The sequence below is a fragment of the Ixodes scapularis genome, unplaced genomic scaffold (genome assembly GCF_016920785.2).
Source record: "Ixodes scapularis isolate PalLabHiFi unplaced genomic scaffold, ASM1692078v2 PGA_scaffold3__209_contigs__length_174095766, whole genome shotgun sequence".
Taxonomy (NCBI): Eukaryota; Metazoa; Arthropoda; class Arachnida; order Ixodida; family Ixodidae; genus Ixodes; species Ixodes scapularis.
Genome location: NW_024609868.1, coordinates 51,565,912 through 51,589,327, shown reverse-complemented (window position 1 = coordinate 51,589,327; position 23,416 = coordinate 51,565,912). Strand labels below are relative to the sequence as shown.

Genomic DNA, 23,416 nt, shown 5'->3' with positions numbered 1-23,416 from the left:
GCCACTTCTGCAAGAAGTCACTAAAATTGTTAGTAAACACACAACAACGACACCGATACAATTATCTTGTAGCATATCACCTTATTAAGTAATAACTGTGCCAATATGCATTACATGTTGCATTTAAGTTAAGAGAAAGACACTGTAAGACCTTTTTTCATTAAAAAAACTAAATTTCAACATTAAGTTTGTTAACATTGTATTTTGGCCGAATCTTTGCCAAATCTCTGGAAAAGTTCGGCAGAAGTTCGGCTTTGCCGAATCCAAAGAATTGGCGCCGAATTTTTAATTCGGCAAAAGTTCGGCCCATCGCTAGTATGTACATATATGCACGCCGCCGGAGAATGCGAGGCCGCAACATGGGAGGGCACGAACGATGGATGGAAGTGGCGAACCAAAACCGGACGGACGCAAGGCCAATCAGTGGTAGTGACAAGGGAAACTTCGAAGATGAGGAAGACTTTTCTAGAGGGTGGGAGTGTGTTGGAGGATCAATCGACGGCGCTACTTTCAGTATAGAGGGGCTTTAGTTTTACCAAACATGCATGGTTCAAATGAAAAAAAAAATATATATATACTTTGTTTCTCTACCAACCAAATATTGTAAGAGTTACTTCTTGGAGCATATGAACTACATGCAAAACTTGCTTTTGTCTTGAGGGGACAGTGAGCATTCTCAGCTTGCACCCTGTTGCTTATAGCTTTTTTATTGTTTCCGTTCTTGAAGTTGCCGTGGGAGTGGGACTAGGGCGGTCTGCGCAAAAGCTCATGATTTCTGCGGGGCAGTCTTGGTGAGAGGATTTGCTGTGTTCCGTCCTGCAGGTGACGGGCGAGGGGATGGGCCCGGTGAACCTGCGGCACAAGAAGCAGCGGATGAATGGCGCGGTGCAGCTGGGGGTCTCATGGGGGGGCGCCACCTCCGCGGCGGCGGCGGCGTCCGGGGCGGACTCGGAGGAGCGGGAGCGCCCCATGTCCTGGGAGGGGGAACTCTCGGAGGACGAGGAGGACGAGGATGGAGGAGGAGAGGACGCAGGGGGGCGTGGGGCAACCCACCTGGGCGGAGGGGTGGTCCTCATCCGGCCGGGGAACAGCCCCATGCTGGTGGAGAGGGACGATGGTGCAAACTCCCCCATCAGCCTCACCACCACGCCCTGCGGGAACTCCAAGGTGGGGACGGATTTTTCGATCAAGGATTTGCGAGCGTCCGTCTTCTGCCTTTCTAAGTTTTCATGTTTTTGTGGATTCACAGACTTTATAATGTCACATGCATACGAGCTGACTAGCTTCCAAACCAAGTAATTTGGCTAACTAGCTTACAGTGTTATATTTGTGTTTACTGTTCTACTTTTTGTTTTACTGCCACCCTCTCGTATCATGTAATGCCCCACAGGCCCTCGAGGAAAAGAAATGATGATGATGATGGTGTGTGGCGAAGTTAGCAACGCACGCGACTGTTACGTGGACAATCAGGGTTCAAACCCTGGTCCTCCTGGCTCTTCCTTTTCTTAATCTTTGAGCTTCTGGAAAGTCCCGGCCTATTCTCAGCTGGCCGTGGTGTGTTCTGGTTCGGAACATTCTTGAATGTTCCGAACTAGTACCAGCGCGTGTATAAAGAAGTGGTTGTGCGCCGCCTTTCCATTGCCGACGCAAGATGCACGGTACTCTCTCTAGTTTGTGGGGCTTTATTAGCCTTATTAAACATTTATTTTTAGTTTTATGCTCGTTTACCATTTTTCATCCTTGACCATATTCCCATTGCGGGTTAAGTGGAGCAGTACCAGCTGCTCCCGCAAAGCCTCCCGCTCTTTCCACTTTAGGGAGCAAACACTGGAGAGGATACAAGTGAAATCTCCCTCTCTCTCACTGCATCGCTTGCTCGCTAAAGGGGAAAGAGTAGAGGGCCTCATAGGAGGAGCTTTTCCCGCTTTTCTTAACCTGCAACAGGATATAGTTGAATACAATTAAAGAACAGGTCAAATGGACACTGGTGCGTGCAAATTGCAATGTCAAACTGCTCCACGGAACATCCAGAAAAAGCAGTATGCTCCGCAAGTTCCGTGTCACGACAGGCTGTGCATCTTTGATCAATGCGCTGTAGCCTCGGTAGTGGTCTATTTGTGCATCGTGGAGAAGAATGACTGGCGGTAGTGAGGGTCTGGAAGGAGCTTCCGGTACATTCTTAACTTGTATCCGACTACAAATATCTGGCTTTTCGTATTCTCGTCGCGGCGCCCTTTACCGTTTTTTCGAGTTAAAATGTTTTTTTCTTTCTCTGTTGCATTTGCGACGTAGGACAACAATACGGGAGACAAGTGCGTCTCCCGGGTAAACGTATCGGACAGCAAGGCGTCCAATCACGTGATCACGTACGTCGCGCCGGTGTCTCCGGCTCCGTCGACCCCCTTCGGAGGCGTGACGCCGTCGGTGCCGGCCTTTCAAGATCGACAGCATGCTCACAACAGTTGTTTCGGTGAGGCTCCTGACGCTTTGCGCCTCTTCTTACTCTGTTTTCCTCTAGATGTTGCCTCAGAAGCGAAATTCCCTACCGGAGAAGTGCCCACGAAACTGGGTTAATCTAGATGTGGGCGCTTGTCAGGTGAAGTCAGGCTCTTAACGTATAATTTGAAGAATTCCCAAGTTTGGGAAATGTTAATAGTGGGTGCTTGAACGAAGTGGTTGCTTTTGCGCTATTTCGCGGTATTTATTTATTTTTAAATTTTCTTTTTTTTTTTTGCGTATGAGTTGTGTCAAACTAACGAAACAAATTTGGAGAGGTGGGGAGGGGATTCGAAAAGGAGCTGTTTTATGCGCCGTTTTGTGATCTTCTGGTTGTGAGCTTTATTTATAATTTGTATATTTGTAGTTATTTGAGGTGAGGAAATGAAATTAATGATGAGACATTTTTCTGCAGCGAGTTGTAGTGACGCATGAGAGAAAACATCTTGGCTTCTCGTTGTTTCGACGGAAAAAGTAATTAGGTGGTGGGTCACTGCTTTCCAACATTTAAAATCCGGCCAGAAAAAATGGCTATTTCATTGTCCGCATGTCCGTGTAACCTCAATGAAAAATTTGCAAGTGGGCAAATCCTTCACTCGTGAGCCAGTTCTTTGCGAGTGTTCCTTAACGGGGATGAGGAGATGCCAAGCTGGACCGTCCGATTAGGACGGGTGAATGGCATATGGCCGAACCCTTTAAATTGGATGGTGGCTTACGCCACTTAGCCGGTGTTTATGTATTTGTCGTCGCTGACTGGGGCGCTTTCTGTCTCCTCAGGGGAGGTTTCGACGAGCTCTCGGCCCTCGGCGATGCTGGGGGGTGCGTTCCAGCCTCCCTCATCGGCGTTTGGGGAGAGCCCCATCCTGACACCCCGCCCGACGAGCTCCTCGAGCTCCCGGTCTTCGTACTCTCCTCCGAGCCAAAGCCCCCTCCTGGGCAGGGGAGGGGCACCCCAGGGGCCCTACCCCCACGCCAGCCACCAGAGCCCCCTGCCCCCGAGGCATGGGGCCGCCAGCTCGGACGGCTCCGTCTACTCCCCTTCCAGCAGCCCCCTGCAGGTGAGTGACTCTCTGGCACTTTGGAGACTCCGAGGGACGGCTCACCAGAGAGAACCTTTCTTTTAGGTCGACGGTGCAGTAGGCTCGCAATAATTGAAACTTTGTTATTTCATACTACTGGTCAGTTCAGACGAAGTTGGAAATTTTGGTTTTCCTGCGTTTTTAATGTATTCATAAGCTGCTTAATTCGAACAGAGTTTTCGTGTAACTAATACTTATTGTTTTCGCGACCTCTTTGAGTGCGCTTCTTTCTGAGCACGGGTGCAATGCAGAGAAGCAACACCTGTGCTGCTGCTTCCCAGTGCACCGATGCTCGGTAAAAAGCACGCTCAGTGGGGCTAATAGTCCCCAATAGAAAACTTTTCTTGCATGAAGAGACTTAGTTTTGTTTTGAGGTGTCATGTGCTGTCTAAACAGTGTACGATAGACAACATTTAAGCTTGCCTTGTACATTTTACCAATGTTTCTAGTGTGGCATATGTCTGCTTATAATTAGCAGGCGTGTGTAGAGGGAATCGTCACATATCTGCTTCGTATGCGTGGCCATCCATATATCAAATTATAATTTTATCTTGCGTCATATTTAGATAAATTTCTGATAATTTGAACTTCCCGATAAATCAAACAAAGTTTGTGGCTTCCTGAATTTTGAATTAATGAGAGTTTTCTGTACTATAGTCACTGACAAGGTGAGAGCGGCAGGGGAGGAGCTTCAGTTGTTCCACCTCCAGCGTGGGCTTTCTACCTTTGACAATGCGTCGGCGTATCGTGCACATAGAGTGCGCGCACGCAGCCAAAGCACAGCCGAAGGCATAGAGCACGTGCCGGAGGCTAGGCTTTCGAGAGAGACGTCGTGTTGTTCTCACTCTGTCGGTGACTATGCGGAGCGCAAGTTTGTCTGCGTCTTGCACGAGGGGTGCGACGATGTCAGAACGCCGAGCTCTTATTGGCTGATTCCAAAAAATAGTGGGTCTACCCACTATCACTTCAGTCAGAACCAATTGGAGCTCGGCATCGTTCTGACGTCACCGCAACTCCTGCGCAATAAGCAGACAACTTGCTCTCCGTATACAGTATAGACCACTTACAACGTAACCGCTTATAGTGCAGGACCGGGTATAGCGCGGTTTTTTTAAACCACCGGTTCGTCTCCCATAGAACTCTATGTAATTACATACCGCTTAAAATGCAGGCGCGCGAAGGGAAACACCGGTTATAGTGCGGTTTCTGGCACAGCCCGCCGGCCGCGCCGACGACCGGAGCAGCGAGCGCGCTTCCCTGTGCGACACTAGATAACGGCGCTGACGGCGCGAGCAGCAAGCGGCACTCGCGTGGCAGTTGCTCCACAGCCGAGTTGCTCGAAGAAGCGAAAGGCTTCAGTTGCCATAGCGACGGAGGGACGCACGCACGTGTCGTTCACGTGCGTGCATCCCTCCGCTGCGTTGGAAACAAACAACCGCAGCGACAGACCAATCGCAGGTCGAGGAGAAGTGTTGCGCGCGTTACATGCCGGTCGCGGGCCGGCTGCTTCTATCCGCAAGCACGGCGTTGGTTGTGATCGTCGTCGTAGACGGCGTTCATCTCATCGTTCCGCGTAAAAGCGCTATCCTTGACTGTGAATTTTCGTTGTGTGTCGCTATGATAACCCAGCACGTGCTAGAAGGGAAGATCCACCTACTCGTGCGGCGATGTCGTGGCGGCGCGCGGCGCTCTCAAGACGGCAGAAACGCCTGTGTCGTCGTGTTTGTTTACTTCGACTACAGTGGTGATTTCTAAGCATTTGTGTCCTCGAACATCGCCCGGATTTCTTATTTGGCGCATTTCATGCGTGCGCTCAAGTTCAAGGTATTACTGGCGCGTACCGTGTGAAGGATGCGAATTTTCACGCGTTTTCACCTCCGGAGAAAAGTGATTAGGGTTAGCAATCCTGAACGCTCTCAACGTCCGTCCGCAACCCGCGACGCCGTTAAAAGGCTGCGCCAGGCAAAAGCTGCTCATTTCTTTCAAAATGTGTAACACACTTGAGACAGAACTGTACTAGTCAGGTGAAATAAAGACTTTCCTCAAACTAAGCTTTATTTTTCATCTAACATAAAATAAATTCTTTTCACAAGTGTAAGTTGTCTCATGGCATGTATTTTGGCCTGAAAAATTGATGTTTTGGTTATAGTGCGGTACCGCTTACAGTGCGGATTTTCGCGACTCCCGCGACATACGTTATATGCGGTCTACACTGTAGTAGATTTATCTCTGCTGTGGACAAGTAGCCAAAGAAAGAAATACATTCTGCAACTCTAATGTTTTACTGGAGTTATCATACTTGTACCAGAGCAATGCCAGCATGTTGTGTGTGCTCCTTGCAAAGGAAAAAAAAAAAAAGAAAGTCAAATTAGACAAGCGTTTAGACAGCATCAGGTTGGTTTGCTTTCAAGATATGGTGACACCTGTCCACGTTCTAGATGAGAAATTTAGCCACCGCAGTATGTCTACTAACCTGAAGTCTTCAAGACAAACTACACGGTAGTGATTGCACAAACGCCTGCTAATGCAAAGCTCAAATCAAAGTGAAATGGGGGTGAAGACAGGAGCAAAATGTGACAAATCGTAAGTGCCGGCATTGCTGGTCCCAAAAGAAAGCGAAGGAAAGACGGCGAGAGAAAAAAGAAAGCAGACAATAGGTTTAGGCATGCTCATTTTGCCACGACGGGGATAAGTTGTTCAAGTATTCATCACCTTTATTTATATTTATATGTCACGCAACGCCGGTATTTTTATGATAAAGCTAGAAAACTGAAGATACAAGACTTTCCACGTGATGTTCTCCCGCTTAAAATTTTTGTATATGAAAGCGTCGACTGCAATATGGTCTCATCGGGACCGCCGATATGTGCATCTATACCCCCCCATTCCGAAGAGACCAAAATGCATGGGACCTTTCCCTCTAGATCATTGCATTAGCTCCCCGTATCAAAATGGGTGGGGGTGGCAATGGAACTTGTAATTCCGAGATTCCGGAGCGCGAGCTTTCACGTCCCGTGCTGCGGCGCGTTAACGCGTGTCCTTGGCCGGTCCTTGCAGGGGAGGCACGTGGCCGTGGCGGAGGGTGGAGTGTACTCTCCCTCCCAGAGCCCTAGCCAGGGCAGGCACCGGCTGGGGGACGGCCTCTCTCCGACGGCCGCGCACCTCCGCAACCTGTCGGTGTCCCGCAATGCCTACCCTCCAGGCGGCGACGTACCCGTAGCGCCCTACCCGTACCTCGTGGTCCAGCCCACACCAGACACCCGGTCTACGGGTGAGTGGACGGGAGCATTCGGTGCTCGTAAATGAAGCTTTATATTTTCTATAACCTTGTAGTGTATTCCCCTTCACCACTCTCCCCTTATGTAAGGTCTCTCTTAAAGGACCTCTAAAGAGACCGTACAACAATGTTGGGTAGGAATGTTTCTCGCTTTACACAAGCTTACTGGCACTAGTGGGAAACAAGTAAGCTCGCACGCGACGCCACTGACTAAGATGTTTTGTGGCCGCCGCATATTTTTAAGGATAAAATCTGACGTTTTCTTTCGGTCTCTCCTTCGCAAAACTTGACACCGAAGCTGCGGGGATCGCATTCTTGGCGTTATCAAAAATGCGATCCCCGGGATTGTGTCATCAAACTTTGCGATCCCTGCGGTGAAAATATTTTAATGCAGCTCATGTAAAGCTCGTGACAATCGGTGCTTCGACGTGCATTCGGGTAATGGCTTGTGCCCAATTGCTGCAATGGTGGGAATAGCTGAACCTTAACGATGTGTGGAACTCGGCACATGCCCCGATAAACAATGGCGGCACATAATCGGCTCCAGACCATGTGGCAGCTTGTCCCGGCTGCGAGCTGATAAAGTGGCGCTGCTCATTTTTCTTGAATTTTCTTTTCTGGGACTGCCATTGCTTGGAGAAAGAAACCAACAAGTGTTTTGTAAGTTATGAATACCAAGCAATAATTCTAAGCGGTATTTACTGAAAGTACGAAAATTGTTGCATTGCATCTTTAAAGGCACACTGACACCCCCCAAAAATGTTTTTTTAATCTTTTTCCAGGCGATTTATTGTAAGACTACCAAATCAATATTTTGCTACAGTGTCACATATATTTTAATAAAGTCTAAAAACGCAATTGCTTGAAACCGAAACTGGACTGGGGAGGAAGAAGAAATATAGAGGAAGAGAAAGTTACCAAAAAACACAAACGTAAGTGCAGATTTTTTTTAATGCAAAAGCATTAACTGTCTTGTGGAGCAAGCTGACGTCATCAGTCTGAAGCGCGAAAATGGCAGATAGTTTCCTTCGGTTCCATTGGCTGGCGCGCGTCGTCGGTGCTCCCATTGGCCGCTGCGCTCGTCAGTTTCCACGACCGCTCACCCCATGGCGTTGCGTGTCCATCAGCGCAGAGCCTCTAAGGTCACCAGGGAAGCACATGCGCCGACCGGCGACGAAAAGTACGCAGCAGACAAAAAAGGGAGCGGACGATTGTCTTGCATGCTTTCGTATTCACAACTCCTAAGGAATGCTTAGGTGTACCTCAAATCTTTTTTATAGCGTAAGCTACACTGGCCAAGGTTAAGCAGTTTCGCGTGGCTCCTGGAGAGCCGTGCTGCACTTGTGCGAGGAGCAGTGACGGAACGGGCAGGATTGGTATGGCGCCTAGGTCAGTCCCCGATGCACGCGCCGTGCACATGCATCCGCTCGAGATCATGGCTCGCGCTGTCCGGTTGTTCTGGGCGGCAGCTTGGTTGCTTGATACATAACAACACGGTGCACAGCTGGCCAAACCAACGACAAGCATCTGGCACGCCCCAGCGGAGGATTGAGGATTAATTTGGACCACCTGGGGAGCTTTTGACGTGCAACCGAAAGCTCGGTTACACGGCACCTTCTCCGCAATAAGAAGAGCGGAGAAGCTTAACTCATCGGATACCGAAGTAGTCACATAATGCGTATACTGTGTGTGTGTCATTGAAGCAGCAGTAAGCATGATAACCAAGTTAATCCTAGACAACCAGGAAAGCTAAGAATAACCAGCTGAACCTAAGCTTACGCTCATAGATCCTGGCATAGACGAGCTAAGCCACTGTTTTTTTTTTTTGTTTTTTTGTTTTGTTTTGCTTTCAGTCAATGTGTTTGCAGTTTTTTAGAAGCCACAAAAAATGGATGTCTTATTTTTTGTCTTTTTTTTTAGTATTGAGTGTGTGTTTTCGATCACCCACGACTTTGATTATCTTTGGTGGTTGTGGGTTAATTCTCAGTTGGCGGTTTTTGGGCAGAAAGAAGCCAAATTTCGAGCCGCAAATTGTGTTCTGGGTAGTTGGGCTCCCATATGTCATGCACAAATAAGAACTTTGGCGAGCGTAAATACCCTGTCAGTGTTCCTTTAAGGGTACAATAAACAAATTAATTAATGAATTTAGAACTGGGAGTTGAGCCAAGTTAGCTATGATGAAATAAGAAAAACTTTTCAAAAGCTAGAACAAAGATTGGGAAAGGTTGCGACCAATCACTACAGTAATCGCTTCATTTGATGCATCATTTCTTGGTCTGCGTCTTCGTTCTCGCTCCGTGTTATTGTCGTTTGTAAATGCCACCACCCAGGGCCACGTCTATGTAAACCCTGTGTAGTTCACATGCAGGAGATGAAGCGCTCTCCAGGAGGAATGCATTTGTCATGATTGCTCTTATATGACCACATGCTTTTTTAAAAATTTTTAACGTATGAATGCACCTGGTGGTTCCACGTGTGTTTGCTGACACGGTGTTGCTTGGTCGCTGGAGTGGCCTTCACACTTTTCCGAGGTCGAGGACAGGGTCATCCTGTCACGCAACCCTGTGCTAAGAAAACGTAGATGCAGTCTCCCCAAACTTAATTCTGCACTTCGCATTGTTAGGCTTGCAGAGCATTTCCTGTTCGCATTTTCACAGCCACGTGAGGCAAGCATAGAAGTGCAGTCAGTCGTTCAGTTTTTACTATGGGACATGTCGAGTATTCCTAACTTTTTTATCTGTTTGTGTTGCACATTCCTTTCTTGGCTAGTGCAATGGCGCAAATTATTAGAGAGATCTCTAACATGCTGTGGTGTATCTCCTGCAACCTAATTTCCCTTTCGTGGTATTGGGTGCTCTCCAGTTAGGACGGAAGCATACTACATCGTTTTGAACTGTCAATGGAAGCAGATTACCATAAGATACCTACACTCCTGCCCACAATAACTCCGAACGGCTGACGCGGTTTCTTTGCAAGTGAAATGACGTGTCCTTTGCGGTACTCCATTCTTCTCTGCAGCGTCGAGCGCGTCGGTGGCGTCGAGCGCGTCAGATGAGTCCAACGCCTCGGACCTGTCGAGCCCCACGCGACGGCCCTCGGTGGCGGAAGGCCTGGCGGACCCCCTTGGGGAGGCAGGGGGCGGGGCGGCGGGGGTGTCGCGGCAGCAACTGCTGAGCGGGCCCTGCCCCGTGTGCGGGGACCGCATTTCGGGCTTCCACTATGGCATCTTCTCGTGCGAGAGCTGCAAGGGCTTCTTCAAGCGCACGGTCCAGAACAAGAAGCACTACGTCTGCCTGAGGGGCGCCAACTGCCCTGTGGCCATTGCCACGCGCAAGAAGTGCCCCGCCTGCCGCTTCGACAAGTGCCTGCGCACGGGCATGAAGCTCGAAGGTGAGTCCGACGTCCGCGTGGTAACGAAGGTTCACGCATTTGCATTTTAGTGCGTTTGTGTGCGTTTCGTTCTATTTCAACCACTTAAAGGAGCTATGCAACGATTCTAACGTTGAAAGAATTTCCATCTTCTACTTTTGACACTGTTTATCTTGTCAGAAAGGACAGAAAACACTTCTCCTTCATTTGAAATGTTGCAATTCCGACGCTTAATCGCGAGGCAAAAATAAAGATATTTCCCGATCTGCAGCCGCGAGCTTGTACGTCATGGCCCCATACGTTCTTCCGCCGCCGCGAAGTGTTGCTAAGAAGCCCGGAAAGTACTCAACCGTAATGCTAGAAAAGAAGGCAGCAATTCTCAAGCTAATAGAAAGTGGCCAATCGCAAGCGGAGGCATAACCTGAAGCAAGGTACTAGTGACTGCTTTTTTTAGCTTGCTTAGACTTAATTAAAGCAAGTCTTTTACCTGTTGATTTTCTTAACTGTTCTATTATTCGGACATTTTTTCGGTTCCTGCAAAGTCTGAAAAATCGGTCGGTAACTGTACGTTGTCGAGGCTACCGTAGTTTCCGCAGTGCTGTAGCTTCGCACGGCTCTGAGAGCAGGTGACTTTGTCTTACATCTTATTTGCCTACCGTAAAATACCATGGATGCGCCCACTATTGTCGTTTCCCAAACTTAGGAATTTTCCAAATTATATGTTAATTTTAAGTGCATGATTGGGCACGGTTCAATTTAACCAGCATCTGTTGATTAAACCAGCTTTCAGTGAAACTGTGGTGGGCGCTCCCCCATTATTTTACGGTAGCTTTAATGATGAAGTATAGTTTATGGTAGTTTGTAGTCGGAACGGCTGTTTACGCGCTTGTATGTATCACAAAAATTCGTGCTCGTCTGGGTGACCATGTTTTTCGCAACATTCCGACGAAACGGTTAGGACTCGTGGCTGCAGCAAGCTGAGGTATTCCGCGTGACTTGCCTCTCTTGCACCAAGATGAGGGATGTCGGTGCCACTGACGTTACGTTGCCATTCAACGGTCAATGGTTTGTTTGGAAGCAAGAAAAAGACAAAAACAATGGCATGAACGTAATTCAGACACCGATGCTAGGCAAAACTGGTTCTCCCAGTTTTACGTGGAATGTCATGACTTCCCAGTGAGGAAGGTTGTCTCTTTGTTCCTCCGAGCAGCCATCCGAGAAGACCGAACGCGAGGCGGCCGCAGCACCTACCAGTGCTCCTACTCCCTGCCGGCCCAGCTACTGGACTCCAGGGCTGCCTCCGACTCCAGCGAATCGGCCCAGGAACCCATCCCTCTTCTCCAGAAAGGTGTGGCCACCCCGTTCGTTTTGAACCGAGCAATAATTGATGAATATTAGAATTGCCCCAGCATTCTAGCACACACTCGAGGTATTGTATGTACAGTGCTCAACGAAACGAAATGGGCCAGCGGAACGCGTGGCCTCCAGAACTTGCTGCGCCATCTACCAATAAAAGACGGGCTGCCTGGTGACGCGAGTCACACATGCGCAAAACTGATACGAGCGCTCAGCGGCTGTTCGCACACAGGCGCGCAACCCCCGATAATCTGCGCAGGCCATGATTTTGCGGAGTGACCACGTTTATTTTTCCTCAGAGACACTGTCGTGATGATGTGCATGAGTTTATCTTGCTTCAAATATATAAAAAAGAAAAGATAAATCTTCATTTTTTTATTCCATAAAGGATTGATGAGCCAGCGCGTCCGGCCTTTTGCAGCTATAATATATTAATGCAGATAGTTTTATTTTTTCGTGGTTTTATTCAATTTTAGCGAGTGTCTGACAGTCATTAAAAAGCGTGTGCTGTGTCAACATAGTTTATTTGACATGTTACACAATGCTTCGCCTACCAGAAAAAAAATAATATAAGTAACGTGCTTGTTTTATTATCAGCACCTTACTCTAATATTTGCAGAACTCTCCATTGGCTTCACAAATAGCATTCATGCGACGCGGAAGGGATTCATAAAGATTCACCACCAACTCTGGACATTGCCGCAGCCTGTCCCATTCTTCCTTCACAGCATCCCATAGCTGGTCAGTCGTGACGGAGTGAAGTCCTCGCCGCGATAGCTGGATCTTCATGTTTCCCCAGATGTTCTCGATGGGGTTCATGTCAGCCCCTTTTGGGGGCCATGGCATAACCGCCACTCCGCGTTCCTCTAGAAGGTCACGCACACGATTTGACTGATGAACAGGACAAAGGTCATGTTGAAAAAAAAAGCATCCGTCAGGGAAAGGTCCCTCAAGAACGTAAGGAATGAGCTCGTGCTCAATGACGTCGCAATACGTTTCGGAGTTAAGCCTCTGGATTCTTACAAGTGGACCAAGTCCTTCCGCTGACAATGCCCCCCAGACGTTAACAGTTTGTCGCCCACTCCTGCCCACACGCTGCAAGTAAGGGGCATCATACCTGAAACATCAAAATCACAAATTATAAGATCCGGCTTGTTAAAAATTGTCGTGTTGCTCAAAAGTAACATACCGTGCACCTCGCGGTCTCCAAACTTGTTTTCCTTAGTGCCAGTCAGTTGAGAAAGAGGACTCGTCACTGAAAACAACGGTTTTCCAGTCTTGAATCGTCCATGATGTCTTTTCCATGGCAAACCGCAGGCGGATATCTTTTTGTCGAGGAGTTAAAATTGGCTTCTTGCACGCAGCATAGCTCCTAATACCCGCTTCTGCAAGACGGCGTCGCACAAGTTGGTCACTGACATTCAGACCAAGTTCGCCTCGAATGTCACGGGCCGTAATAAAAGGCTGGTCGACTGCAGCCGCAACGATCCATTGATCTTCCTCATCGGTAGTGGACCTTGGGCGGACGTCGTGAGGAGCGTCATGGATGCGGCCGTTGTCGTCTCGAAACGCCGTGAAAATTCGGGCCACTGCGGTTCGGGTCCTTCCTGTCATCTGGGCGACTTCTCGTTGGGGCATTCCCGCGCGGCATAGGGCCACAATTCGCCAGCGTTCGTGAATTGGCACTCGCGACGGCATCTTCACGAATGGATACTGATGGCAGTGAACCGACAATTTATAGAAAAATAAATGTGAAGTGAAATGGCACTGTGCTTTTTATTAAAATAAAAAAATATTGCCCTTTTGTTCCTTTTCTTTCATATTTGAGACAAGATAAAAGTATGCACAGGGCGTCAAACAGATCGCGATAAAACCACGCGGCGATTAAATAATAAAAAAAGGCTATCACTCTGCAGAGATTACCCATCGGGGGTTGTGCACAGCGTGGGAACAGCCGATGAGCGCTCGTATCAGCTTTGCACACCTCCGACTCGCGTCACCAGGCAGCCCGTCTTTTATCGGTAGATGGCGCAGCAAGTTCTGGAGGCCACGCGTTCCGCTGGCCCATTTCGTTTCGTTGAGCACTGTACCATATTTCGGCAAAACCCGCTCATGAGTGCACTCACTTGGCAATCAGGCATGAGGATCAGGCATGAGGGTGAGTGAGTTCGTAAGCCTTGAATACTCATGAGTTTGAAGTTGAGTGAAGGGCGTGAGTTAGGTGAATTAGGTGAGTTTATGAGTTTGGTGAGTTCATAAGTTTGATCAGGGGTGCGAGTTCGGGGAGTTCATGAGTTTGGTGAGGGGTGGAGTTCGGTGAATTAGGTGAGTTTATGAGTTTGGCGAGTTCATAAGTTTGATCAAGGGCTCGAGTTCGGGGAGTTCATGAGTTTGGTGAGGGGCGTGAGTTTGGGGAGTTTGAGTTTGGTGAATTCATGAGCTTGGTGAGGGGCATGAGTTTGGGGAGTTTATGAGCTTGGTGAGAGGCGTGAGTTTATGAGTTTGGTGGGGGGCTTGAGTTCATAAGTTCTGTGAGGGCCGTGAGTTCATGAGGTCGGTGGATTCATGTTTTTGGCGAGGCATAAGGTCCCTAAGGGGCCGTGGTTTTGGTGAGGGTTTGCGGGGTGACGTCGAGGAAGGGTGGGTTATGTGACTTTTCTGAACATTTTCGGGGAAGTTGAATCAAAGCTCAACTTTGCAATGGTGCTGTTAGCTTGTTTGGCTGGTTCTCAACGAGTGATGGGAAAGGAGGAGTGGTGCCTATTGAGTTATCTGCGCTCTTTGGCTCTGGCTCACTTTGCGCCGGCTTGGCGTGGTCTTTTGCCGCTGGTCACTGCTTTTTGGCGGGATGACGAGAGAGGGGACTGGGCTCTCCCGCTTGCCTCGGCCGCTCTCGTGGCGGCTACGAGGCACTGATAGATGCGCAGCGTTTTGTTGTTTTGTGAAGAAGGCAAACGGGCGCTATACTGATAAGCCTGAAAGCAGACGGTGCTATTTCCAGTGGGCTTGTCTTATGCACGGTTGCTAATTCTGAAGCCATTATTAAAATGAAAGCCAGCTGGGAACTGTCGTGATTCGCATGTATACTTTTTTGTTCAAGTAGCCTGGAGTTCTCTAAAAAGGTATGCATACACATCTTTGTGCTCGAGTACGCCCAAAACGCCGGACTTTTTCACAATTGGGTTAAAGGGAAGATGCTCCTCAGGCATACTTTTTATGATTAGGGGGCCGAAATTTCCGCAATTAGTAGAAATTGGACTTTTCTTTTTATTTACGCAATCCATTTCCTGATGGCTATTCTAATTCAATATCTGTGCTGCATGACATACATAAGAAAAACACCTATTTTGTGCACACAATTTTTCCTACTAATTATAAAGATAGAGCAGCCTAAATAGCCAGATTGGTTCCCCATAAATTACACTTTGTGCATTACCATTTGAATCAGCAATACCTAAAAAATCTTTCTTATAAAAAAAAAAAAAAATGTTTCAGTATTTTTAGAATTTTATTTTTTGTTCTGTACTTCCTTAAAAAGGTGGTAGTGCTTATCTTGCAACTAACAAGATTTCCACAGTCTGTACACCCTCAGGTATTACTGTGTAAAATTTCATTGTAATTTGACAACTGCAAGAGGAAAAAAATTGTATGTACAAACTCTGGAAACAGGCAAAAGCACCATTTTGAGAAAAACGCATTTCAAAGTTTATTTTTATTCGAGATAACAAACTTCTCGCTCAAACCACATGAAACTTGGGGATGATACAGTCCCAATGTCTGTCTCTGGATCCTCAGACGAAAACTCTCCAGCAACTCACAATCGTGACTGACGCCAATCGTGTGCTCTCCGAGCGCTGCCTTAATGTTAACCGCGAAGCTGTCGCTGGCGCTTCCACCGCATTATTCCGGGTCGCACATTTCCCGGCCGGTGGCGGCAGCACGATGCAATATGCACGCAGCCAAAAGAACTTCAGGAGGGCATGCAACGTTTGTGCACTTGAGCTCCAGCAAAGATGCAAGACTCTTGCGTTTGTTCTCGGCATCCATTGCGGCAAGTTCGCACTTGCCACATGCTCCACATGTCGTGCCGCTCACAAGTCGCGTCAAAGTTTCACTTTCGCAGATAGTGGCGTTTCCGCCGCTTCGCTTCTTGACGGGTTCATTATCGTGAAATGTTGTCAGCTTCTTTTCTGAAGTGCTCGCGAATTCTGACACGTCACTGATGGGCTCCAAAGTGCTCCCTTGTTTGGCGCTTGCGGAGCTCTATGGTGCGTCGTCATTCTGCTGGAGTGGTAGGTTCACGGGCGGGTCCATCGCATTCGTCGCACTTCTGCGCTCTTGCTTGAGTTTTTTTTGTATGGGCGCAGTGACCGGCTCTTCTGGAGTCGAAAGTTGTGTTTCTTGACGCCACTCATCGTAAAAAAACTCTCTATAGGCGAGCAAAAAACTTGGTTCTCGTTTGAGACAATGTGTGATGTGATGCGACCGTAAACGATGCACTAGCTTCACTGCATGGTGCGTCAGGGCGGCAGCCAGTGGCAGTGCTGCAGTTACGTCACATGGTTTTAAAAATACCATTTGGGGCCTCGTCGGGACGTGGGAAAAAGTTTTTTTTAATATTATTTGTAACGCACGTATGAAACCATGGAAAGAGTCAAAGGAAAGTAGGCTTCCTTCTCCTGGAGGAGTAAACCTTCTTTCCGTTGAGGGATGCAAGCTCGAAAGTGACCAACCTCCGTGGTAAGGCGTTCAAGTTCTTTTTTTTTTTTTTTTTGTAACTCCTAGGCCGAAATTTTTAACAATTCTTTTTGTGTATGGAACTAGAAGATGTACAGATTAAAAAACACATTAAAAAACAAAAATCTATTTCGAGTCGAAACGTCAATTTCTCAAACCGTATCTCCTGCTACATTTATCTGGTAGGATATAAAATTTACTTTGATTGTGGATTGTCAGAAAAAAAATTGCAGACAGTAGGTCTCTAGAGTCCATCCAAAGAGATATGAAACAATATTTTTTACTTTCACTTAATATTGGTCATAGCAAATCAACGTTCTAATCAGCTATCTTGCACCCCTTTAGTCGCTCAAGGGGGGGCCATTGAGCATAGTCGAAATACTGGCTGTACTTGAAAACGTTTTGCGTGCCAGAAAAAGGTCTTTTACTAGTTCCAATGGTATTTAGATATTAGTTATGATTCCTGTATATTATTTATCAACTGGTGCAGCTTGCAGTGGTGCACGCCCCAGTCGTTTAAGAGGAGTGCTGTTTGTCTTTTTAGCAACATGATTTACATTTACTATACGAGTAAATAATAGGGGGAGGGGGTAAGATTCAAACCTAATTCGTTAACAAATATTTGATATGCATGCATGCACGGAAGCAACCTTCCCTGCCCGAAGAAATTAGGCGCCCCAATATTTTGTATCTAACAAAACAAATTTTTAAGAATTGTAGACCGTTCAATTAAGTTGCATACCGCACCCTTCCCCCTCCTCAAATATAGCATGGATATCCGTATTAGGTTATGAGTTGTTAGAAGTGAAGTAATTTAAATACGGAAGGTAAAGAACTTCTTCTTACACTAGTAGGCTGTTTATTCATTCAAATTAGTCGAGACAAATTAAAAATTACCATCCATCAAAAACTAATAAATTATTTTCATAGAAAACAGAACTTCGTATGCGAAGTTTGTAAATATTTGAATTCAACATGTTGACAGGTTTGAACACAAGCACACACTGTCTGAGCAACTAGAATACCGAAGTCATCTGACACCGATCATGATTTTTGTCAGGAACCATAAAGCATACATTTTAGGAGGTACAGAGTCGGTATATTAGAATGTTCCAGTTTTAATTGGCATGTGCGGTGCAACATAAAACGGGAGACGTGAGAAAAAGATTAATATACAGTAATATGGTACGCACAAAGTTCTTCCATTGTTCCTTCCAGAAAATGAATATCCGTGTTCATACAACCACAACATAGACAGTGCTTCAAGATACTAAGATGTAAGTGTTCAGTCACAAAGTACAAGCGCATGTGTAAAGATAACTAGATTTTTTTTTCATCACATCTACTCGTGGCTATATTCAGGTCGTGACTTTCGAGAAAGAACATATTCACAAGTTTGTGCAAGGCCAACTTGACACTCGAAATGTAAGAACAGACAATTGGGAAAGTGCAAGGAATAGCTAGATTGTACTCGTTCAAGGACATATTATTCATAAAAAAAACTGTAAAGTAGCGACAAAAGTAACATCGTTACTTTCATCGTTACCTGAGAAAAAGTAATAGAACTACAGTTACAAGTTACATTTTTAAAAAGTAACTTGTTACAGTTACAAGTTACCAAAAAAGTAACAAAATTACAGTAACGCGTTACTACCCAAGACTGCTAACGAGTGCATCATGTATCTTTGTTTTCCTCGTCTGGTGCAGAGTCGAGAAGCCTGTCTGCGGGCTCTCCCCACGAGGGGGGCCAAGCGGCGTCACCACAGCCTTTTGGGCAGCAACCCCCCGTGGTTCCCTCCTTGGTGCAAGAGATTGTCTCGGTGGAACACCTCTGGCACTACACGGACCGTGAGATCAGCAGGTGATCACGGGCTTGGCCTTATTTTATTCTATGGTACAGCCCCACTGACATGTTGTTTGTTTCCCAGCTCTAACGTACAGTAGAATCTCGATAAACGGAAATCGCTTAAACGGAATTGCCGCTTAAACGGAACAGTAGCCCGTAAGTTGGTTGGTTTTGTATTCAGATAAGGTAAAAAAACTTTCGGTAATTGGAACTAAAATTTGCGCTTCACTGTGTAAACGGAACCGAAAATAGAACTTCTGGCAGACCCATTGCCATGAGCATCAGCCCTTTCCGGTTCCGGCTGTTTCTTTTTTTTTTCTTTTCTAGCCTCGTAAGCCTCGTTGGCCTCGCCTCGTTGGTAGTCGGCACAACGAATGCAACACTGCTGTTCTTGATCAAGTCGTTCGGTCTCTGTTCGAGTTGCCTAGGTTACACCCGCATCGTTCCTGCCGTCGTGGTGCCTATCGTGCTTCATTGCCGCGTTGGTGTCTTCCAACTTCGGTGGCTAGTAAGCGCTCGCGAAGTTGAGGCCTTGCCTCCGTTGTTTCAATGGCGACACAGAAGCGGGCACACCATGCGCTGACGTTGGAAAAGAAGATGGACGTCATTCTTGACTTCGAAAGCGGCTCATACTCGAAGATAGCGCTCGCGACGAAGCACGGCGTCCCGAAAAGCAGCTTAACGAGGATCCTGCACGACAAGGACAAACTACAAGATGCCTTCGAAACTTCGCGATTCGGGCCCCCCAAAGGAAGCGTCTGCGACACGGCGACCACGAAGAACTGGAGAAGTGCCTGGTTTTGTGGCTTAGGGGAGCCCGGAGCCAGAGCATTCCCATCAACGGGCCACTAATCCGTGCCAAAGCAGAAGAGTTTGGCACGGATTAGTGCCAAACTCTTGTTGGCTTAAGGAGCCAGAATCGGAAGTGTTTCTCCAAAGCCTAAGTGACATGGAGAAAAAGATTCTGAAGATGAAGATGCAAGGACTCAAACAAAAGAAAATTGATGCATTTTTCAGTCCACAGTGATTAACTGCTGCCTAATAAACTTGTGAATGCTATGTAAAAACCTCATGTAGTTTCCTTGCTTTCTAAAAAACTATGAGTTACATTCACCTCATAGTGTTTAGACATTCATAAAATAGTATTAAGAGAGTGTGCACACATAAAATCGGCACTTTTTACATCTCTCTTAGTAAACGGAACTCCTGTTAAATGGAACAAATTTTTTTGGTCCCTTGGAGTTCCGTTTACTGAGAGTCTACTGTATGTGCCTGCTGATACCTTTGCACTCCTGTAGACCTAAAAGAAAACTGAAGTGGTTTTCAAATTTGGAATTACTGTAAGGGTACAAAGAACCGTAGAAGGCTACTAAATTCAGAGGACAACAAACTGTAGAAAACCGTTTCTAACTCAGTTTTTTTTAAAGCGGTAGCTTTATAGGGCCAACCAAACTCATGAGCTGTGTAAGTATGAAATGTGTACATCGGTCTGTCCGTAACCTCTAAACAATCTTAAAAAAAATTGTAGAGCTTTTCCACCTCACGTGAAGATGGAGGACCAGCGAAGCTGTTATTTTTACAACGTCTAGGACGATGCCTAGAGAAAGACGTCTAGGATGTCCTCAAAGACGACTTCTAGGACGACCTCAAGGACGGCACCTAGAGGACATTGTCTAGGACGACCTCAAGGGTGCTGTCAAGGACGACCTCAAGGACAACCTTGAGGACGATGCCTAGAGGACGACGTCTAGGACGACGCATAGAGGACAACGCCTAGGATGACCTCTCGGACGACCTCAAGGATGACTTTAAGGACGACCTCGAGGACGATGCCTAGAGATGATAACGAGGGATCAGGACCTCACTATAATAATGCCAAGGAAGGCTGACTCATGCTCGTTGCCCCCTCTCTTTATTTTTATTTATTCATACTTGCCACGACCAAAGGGGAGTTTTCTGTCAACATCCGTGGACATATTTTTCCCCAGATCCTAGCGCAAAACAGCTTCGCTGTAAAAACGATGACTGGTGCCAGGGATTGAACCCCGGTAACTGGTGTAAAAGCCCAGTTCACTGCTGACTGGGCTACGGACCCAGCAAACAGGAACAGGAGGAGCAGAAACGGGTGGTGTGTGAAAGCGTGCTGAGCGGAAAGAGCAGGAAAGGGAGAAAAGCTGAAGCAGGTGGTGTAGAAAGAGCATGCAGAACGAGAAGGAGTGGAAAGGGCAGGAAAGTGCTCTTCCCTTCTCTCGGTGACCCAGAAAGATCAGTGCAAAGGCTTTGTATACGGGTAGTGCTGAAAGGACGTGCGCACAGCGTTACAGAGAGACAATGGTGCGACGTAATCTGCTTCCATACAAAACCCAGCTTCTCTCACCGCACGCGCCATTCAGCCTCTAGCATTCACACACCAAAATGGGGGCTCCCATCTCTGGATCAGGGTCGCGACAATCGGGAGTGGAAACGACGACGTGCAGAGGCAGTGCATGAACAGCGGGCTCACACAGGTGCAGCAGCTGGGTCGTGTTGCTGTAGCGGTGGCAAAACATCAGCAGCATGCCGAGTAGCCATCAGTAAACCGGCGAGCCCTGGATGTGGCGACTCAGCGTTGCAAGCGGCAACACCTTTAAGAACAAAAAAGACGGTGACAACAACCCTGACAGCCAGTGCAGTGCCTCCAACTATGCCATGTTGTGTTTGCATAGGTTGAATTTGCGTAATTACCGCAGTAAAAATCGTAAGCAGAGTTCGTACAGCTCCTTGAAATTCTTGAATACCCGGGATTTCGTTAAAAGCCTTTCAAGGGCCCTTAAATATCCTTGGAAGTTGAAGCGATCCTTGTGTTCCTTGAAAATCCTCCAACAAATGCGTAAATGGGGCCGCGTCGTCTGGCAACATCCCATGTCGTTTGTTCTAAAGGCCAATCCAATCCAAGGCGTCCTGTGTCATGGCCATTTTTGCTTTGTGTTGAGTGTGTTAAGGATTGTGTTGGTGAGCGTGAGACAGTGGTGAGACACTTTCAATCGAGATTGAAAGCCGAAATGGAAAGTGTAAGTTCCAGCCTTCTTGGCTGGAACACAGACTATCGGGTGAGACCAGATACGAATGACTCCTTCCGAGCGAAGTGCGCGATCTGACGAAAGTCGATTGATGCCGCCACAATGGGGGAAAGTGCTTTGAAGAGTCATTTGAGAAGCGCAAAGCATCAATCTGGAGCCAAGTCAGCTCTTCCTGCTTGTCTATCACCTCTTATCTACCAGCATTGGCCTTGGCGCCGGATACGCCCAGGCACCAGCGTGCAGACGCAAGTACCTCACTGGCGCGACCCTTGACACGGATTGTCGGAAGGACGAGATAGTTATTGAAGCCGAGATCCTGTGCACAATGAAGGCTGTGTCGTCTCACTACTCCTACAACTTTTGTCGGGACGTTGCCAGCGTTTTTCAAAGAATGTTTCTTGGTAGCGAAATTGCGAGAAGCTTCAGCTGCGGCGAAGGCAAAGCCAATAGTTTTCGCCAAACAGCAAAGAAAAAGGAAGCAGCTATAGCTGCTGTAGAACGAGAAATTCTTGCCAAAAAGGAGCTTATTCCTTAAGTCCTCTCACTAAATGAATTTCTTCGAACCTTCCTTGAATTTTTGTCTTCGGATGCCCTTGAAATCCTTGAAAGTTCTTGAATTTTGCATCAAAAGTAAACCCTGCGTAAGGTTGAAAAACTTGTGGAACTGTAAAACTATTTAATTAAAATTTTATTTAGTTTCGGAACACTTTTTACGAACGATGGCCCTCTAAAGCTACTGCTTTTGAACGTGTTTGGCAGAACGACCCAACATGCAGCCAATTTTTTTAAAGTGCTTCAGGTTCATTTTAAAACACAGTGTAGGGGAAACGAGATGGCCGCTGCGTTTGCTTCAGAGTGTGGCCAACGTGACGTGCCCGGCGCAGGTTATCGGAGCAGTTTGGCCACAAGGTGTCGGCCAACAACTCGGTGATGGAGGTGGGACCGGATTCCCCCGGAGCGAGCTCTTCCGACGGAGGCTCAAACCTTCTAAGCAGCCTGTGCAACATCGCCGACCACCGGCTATACAAGATTGTCAAGTGGTGCAAGAGCCTGCCTCTCTTCAGGGAGATACAGGTGCGTTCATGTTTCTCCACACGCTGGGCTCCAGCGTAATACGTCTCCGAATCGTCGGTTCTGTCTTTTTCTGCGGGTGGTTACCAAACGGGTTGAGTTGTACCCCCCAACTGAAAAGACTGAAATCTAGGGGTGTGCGAGTACCGAATTGTAGTTATTGAATCGAATCCCGAACCGGATTAAGAAAACAAAGCTGAATATCAAATTGAATATCGAATAGTGATTTTATTTGTAGCAATTTTTCAAGGTGTGCTGTGAATGAGATTATTATATGTGCAGAGTATGCGCCTGGTGCAGAATATGCGTCTCGTACGGAACAAAAGCTCATATGTATAAGAGTTCTGGCGAAAAAAAAAAAAAAAAGAGACGCAGTTGTTGATGGACGTTGGGCACTAAAGATCCAATTTTGTGGCGCAAACATAATCTATCTACCTTGAGCGTCACAAAAACACCCAAAGTATAGCCATGCATGCTTTTTTTTCTTGTTAAAAGTACAACCTAGCACCGCGACATGCCGTTTTTTTTTATTTGTATATCTCAGAAAAAGGAGCATTTTGCGATATTTGGTCTCAATTTTAAGAGAGAAAAAGGGCACCCGGGATTTTATTTTATATAAATAAGCAGACAGCTGTTAAATCTGAGTGAACACGCTTAAACAATATAATCTGAACCCAGCCGTATGTGGGGAGAGTTTGGCCAGTCTATGATTTCGCCGCCGTAACGTCCCTCTCCCGAGTGGCCAATCAGCCCGCGGCGCAGAGCGAGAGGCGTGAGCGCATGCGCGTTGACTCTCGGCTGCTCCCAGCTGAGCGGAGAGGGCCGCCATTTTCATTCATTCGCCCGGCGGGATGCATGTGATCGACGTCCAAACCTCGGTCCTTTACTTTTATTTGGTAGGCATTGGAAAAGAAAATTATATAAAGTTATTCCTCGGTGGCTTAAAAAGCCAACGAATTGAGTTTCTCCACGTTTGAACGCAAGCTTTGGGTCAGGCGGAAAAGAAATAAGCCCGTACAGACGACGCGTAGCCTCAACGATGTTGACGATTGGGCTAGTTGGTCATTCATATTAGCGGAAAACAAACAGCGCAAGGACAAGAACAGAGTAGAAGGCGGTAGACACA

General features: G+C 47.1%; 1 protein-coding gene across 1 annotated transcript in view; it reads left to right on the top strand.

The window, feature by feature from the left end:
- LOC8041867 (nuclear hormone receptor FTZ-F1 beta) overlaps positions 1-23,416 on the top strand; it is a 56,035-nt gene that overhangs the window by 16,514 nt on the left and 16,105 nt on the right. Inside the window, exons 3-10 of the mRNA XM_042292432.1 lie at positions 823-1,167; positions 2,293-2,470; positions 3,274-3,554; positions 6,633-6,846; positions 9,871-10,242; positions 11,432-11,569; positions 18,022-18,175; positions 22,104-22,293. Coding sequence (XP_042148366.1) covers positions 823-1,167; positions 2,293-2,470; positions 3,274-3,554; positions 6,633-6,846; positions 9,871-10,242; positions 11,432-11,569; positions 18,022-18,175; positions 22,104-22,293 — 1,872 coding nt within the window. The remainder of the gene's footprint in view (positions 1-822; positions 1,168-2,292; positions 2,471-3,273; positions 3,555-6,632; positions 6,847-9,870; positions 10,243-11,431; positions 11,570-18,021; positions 18,176-22,103; positions 22,294-23,416) is intronic.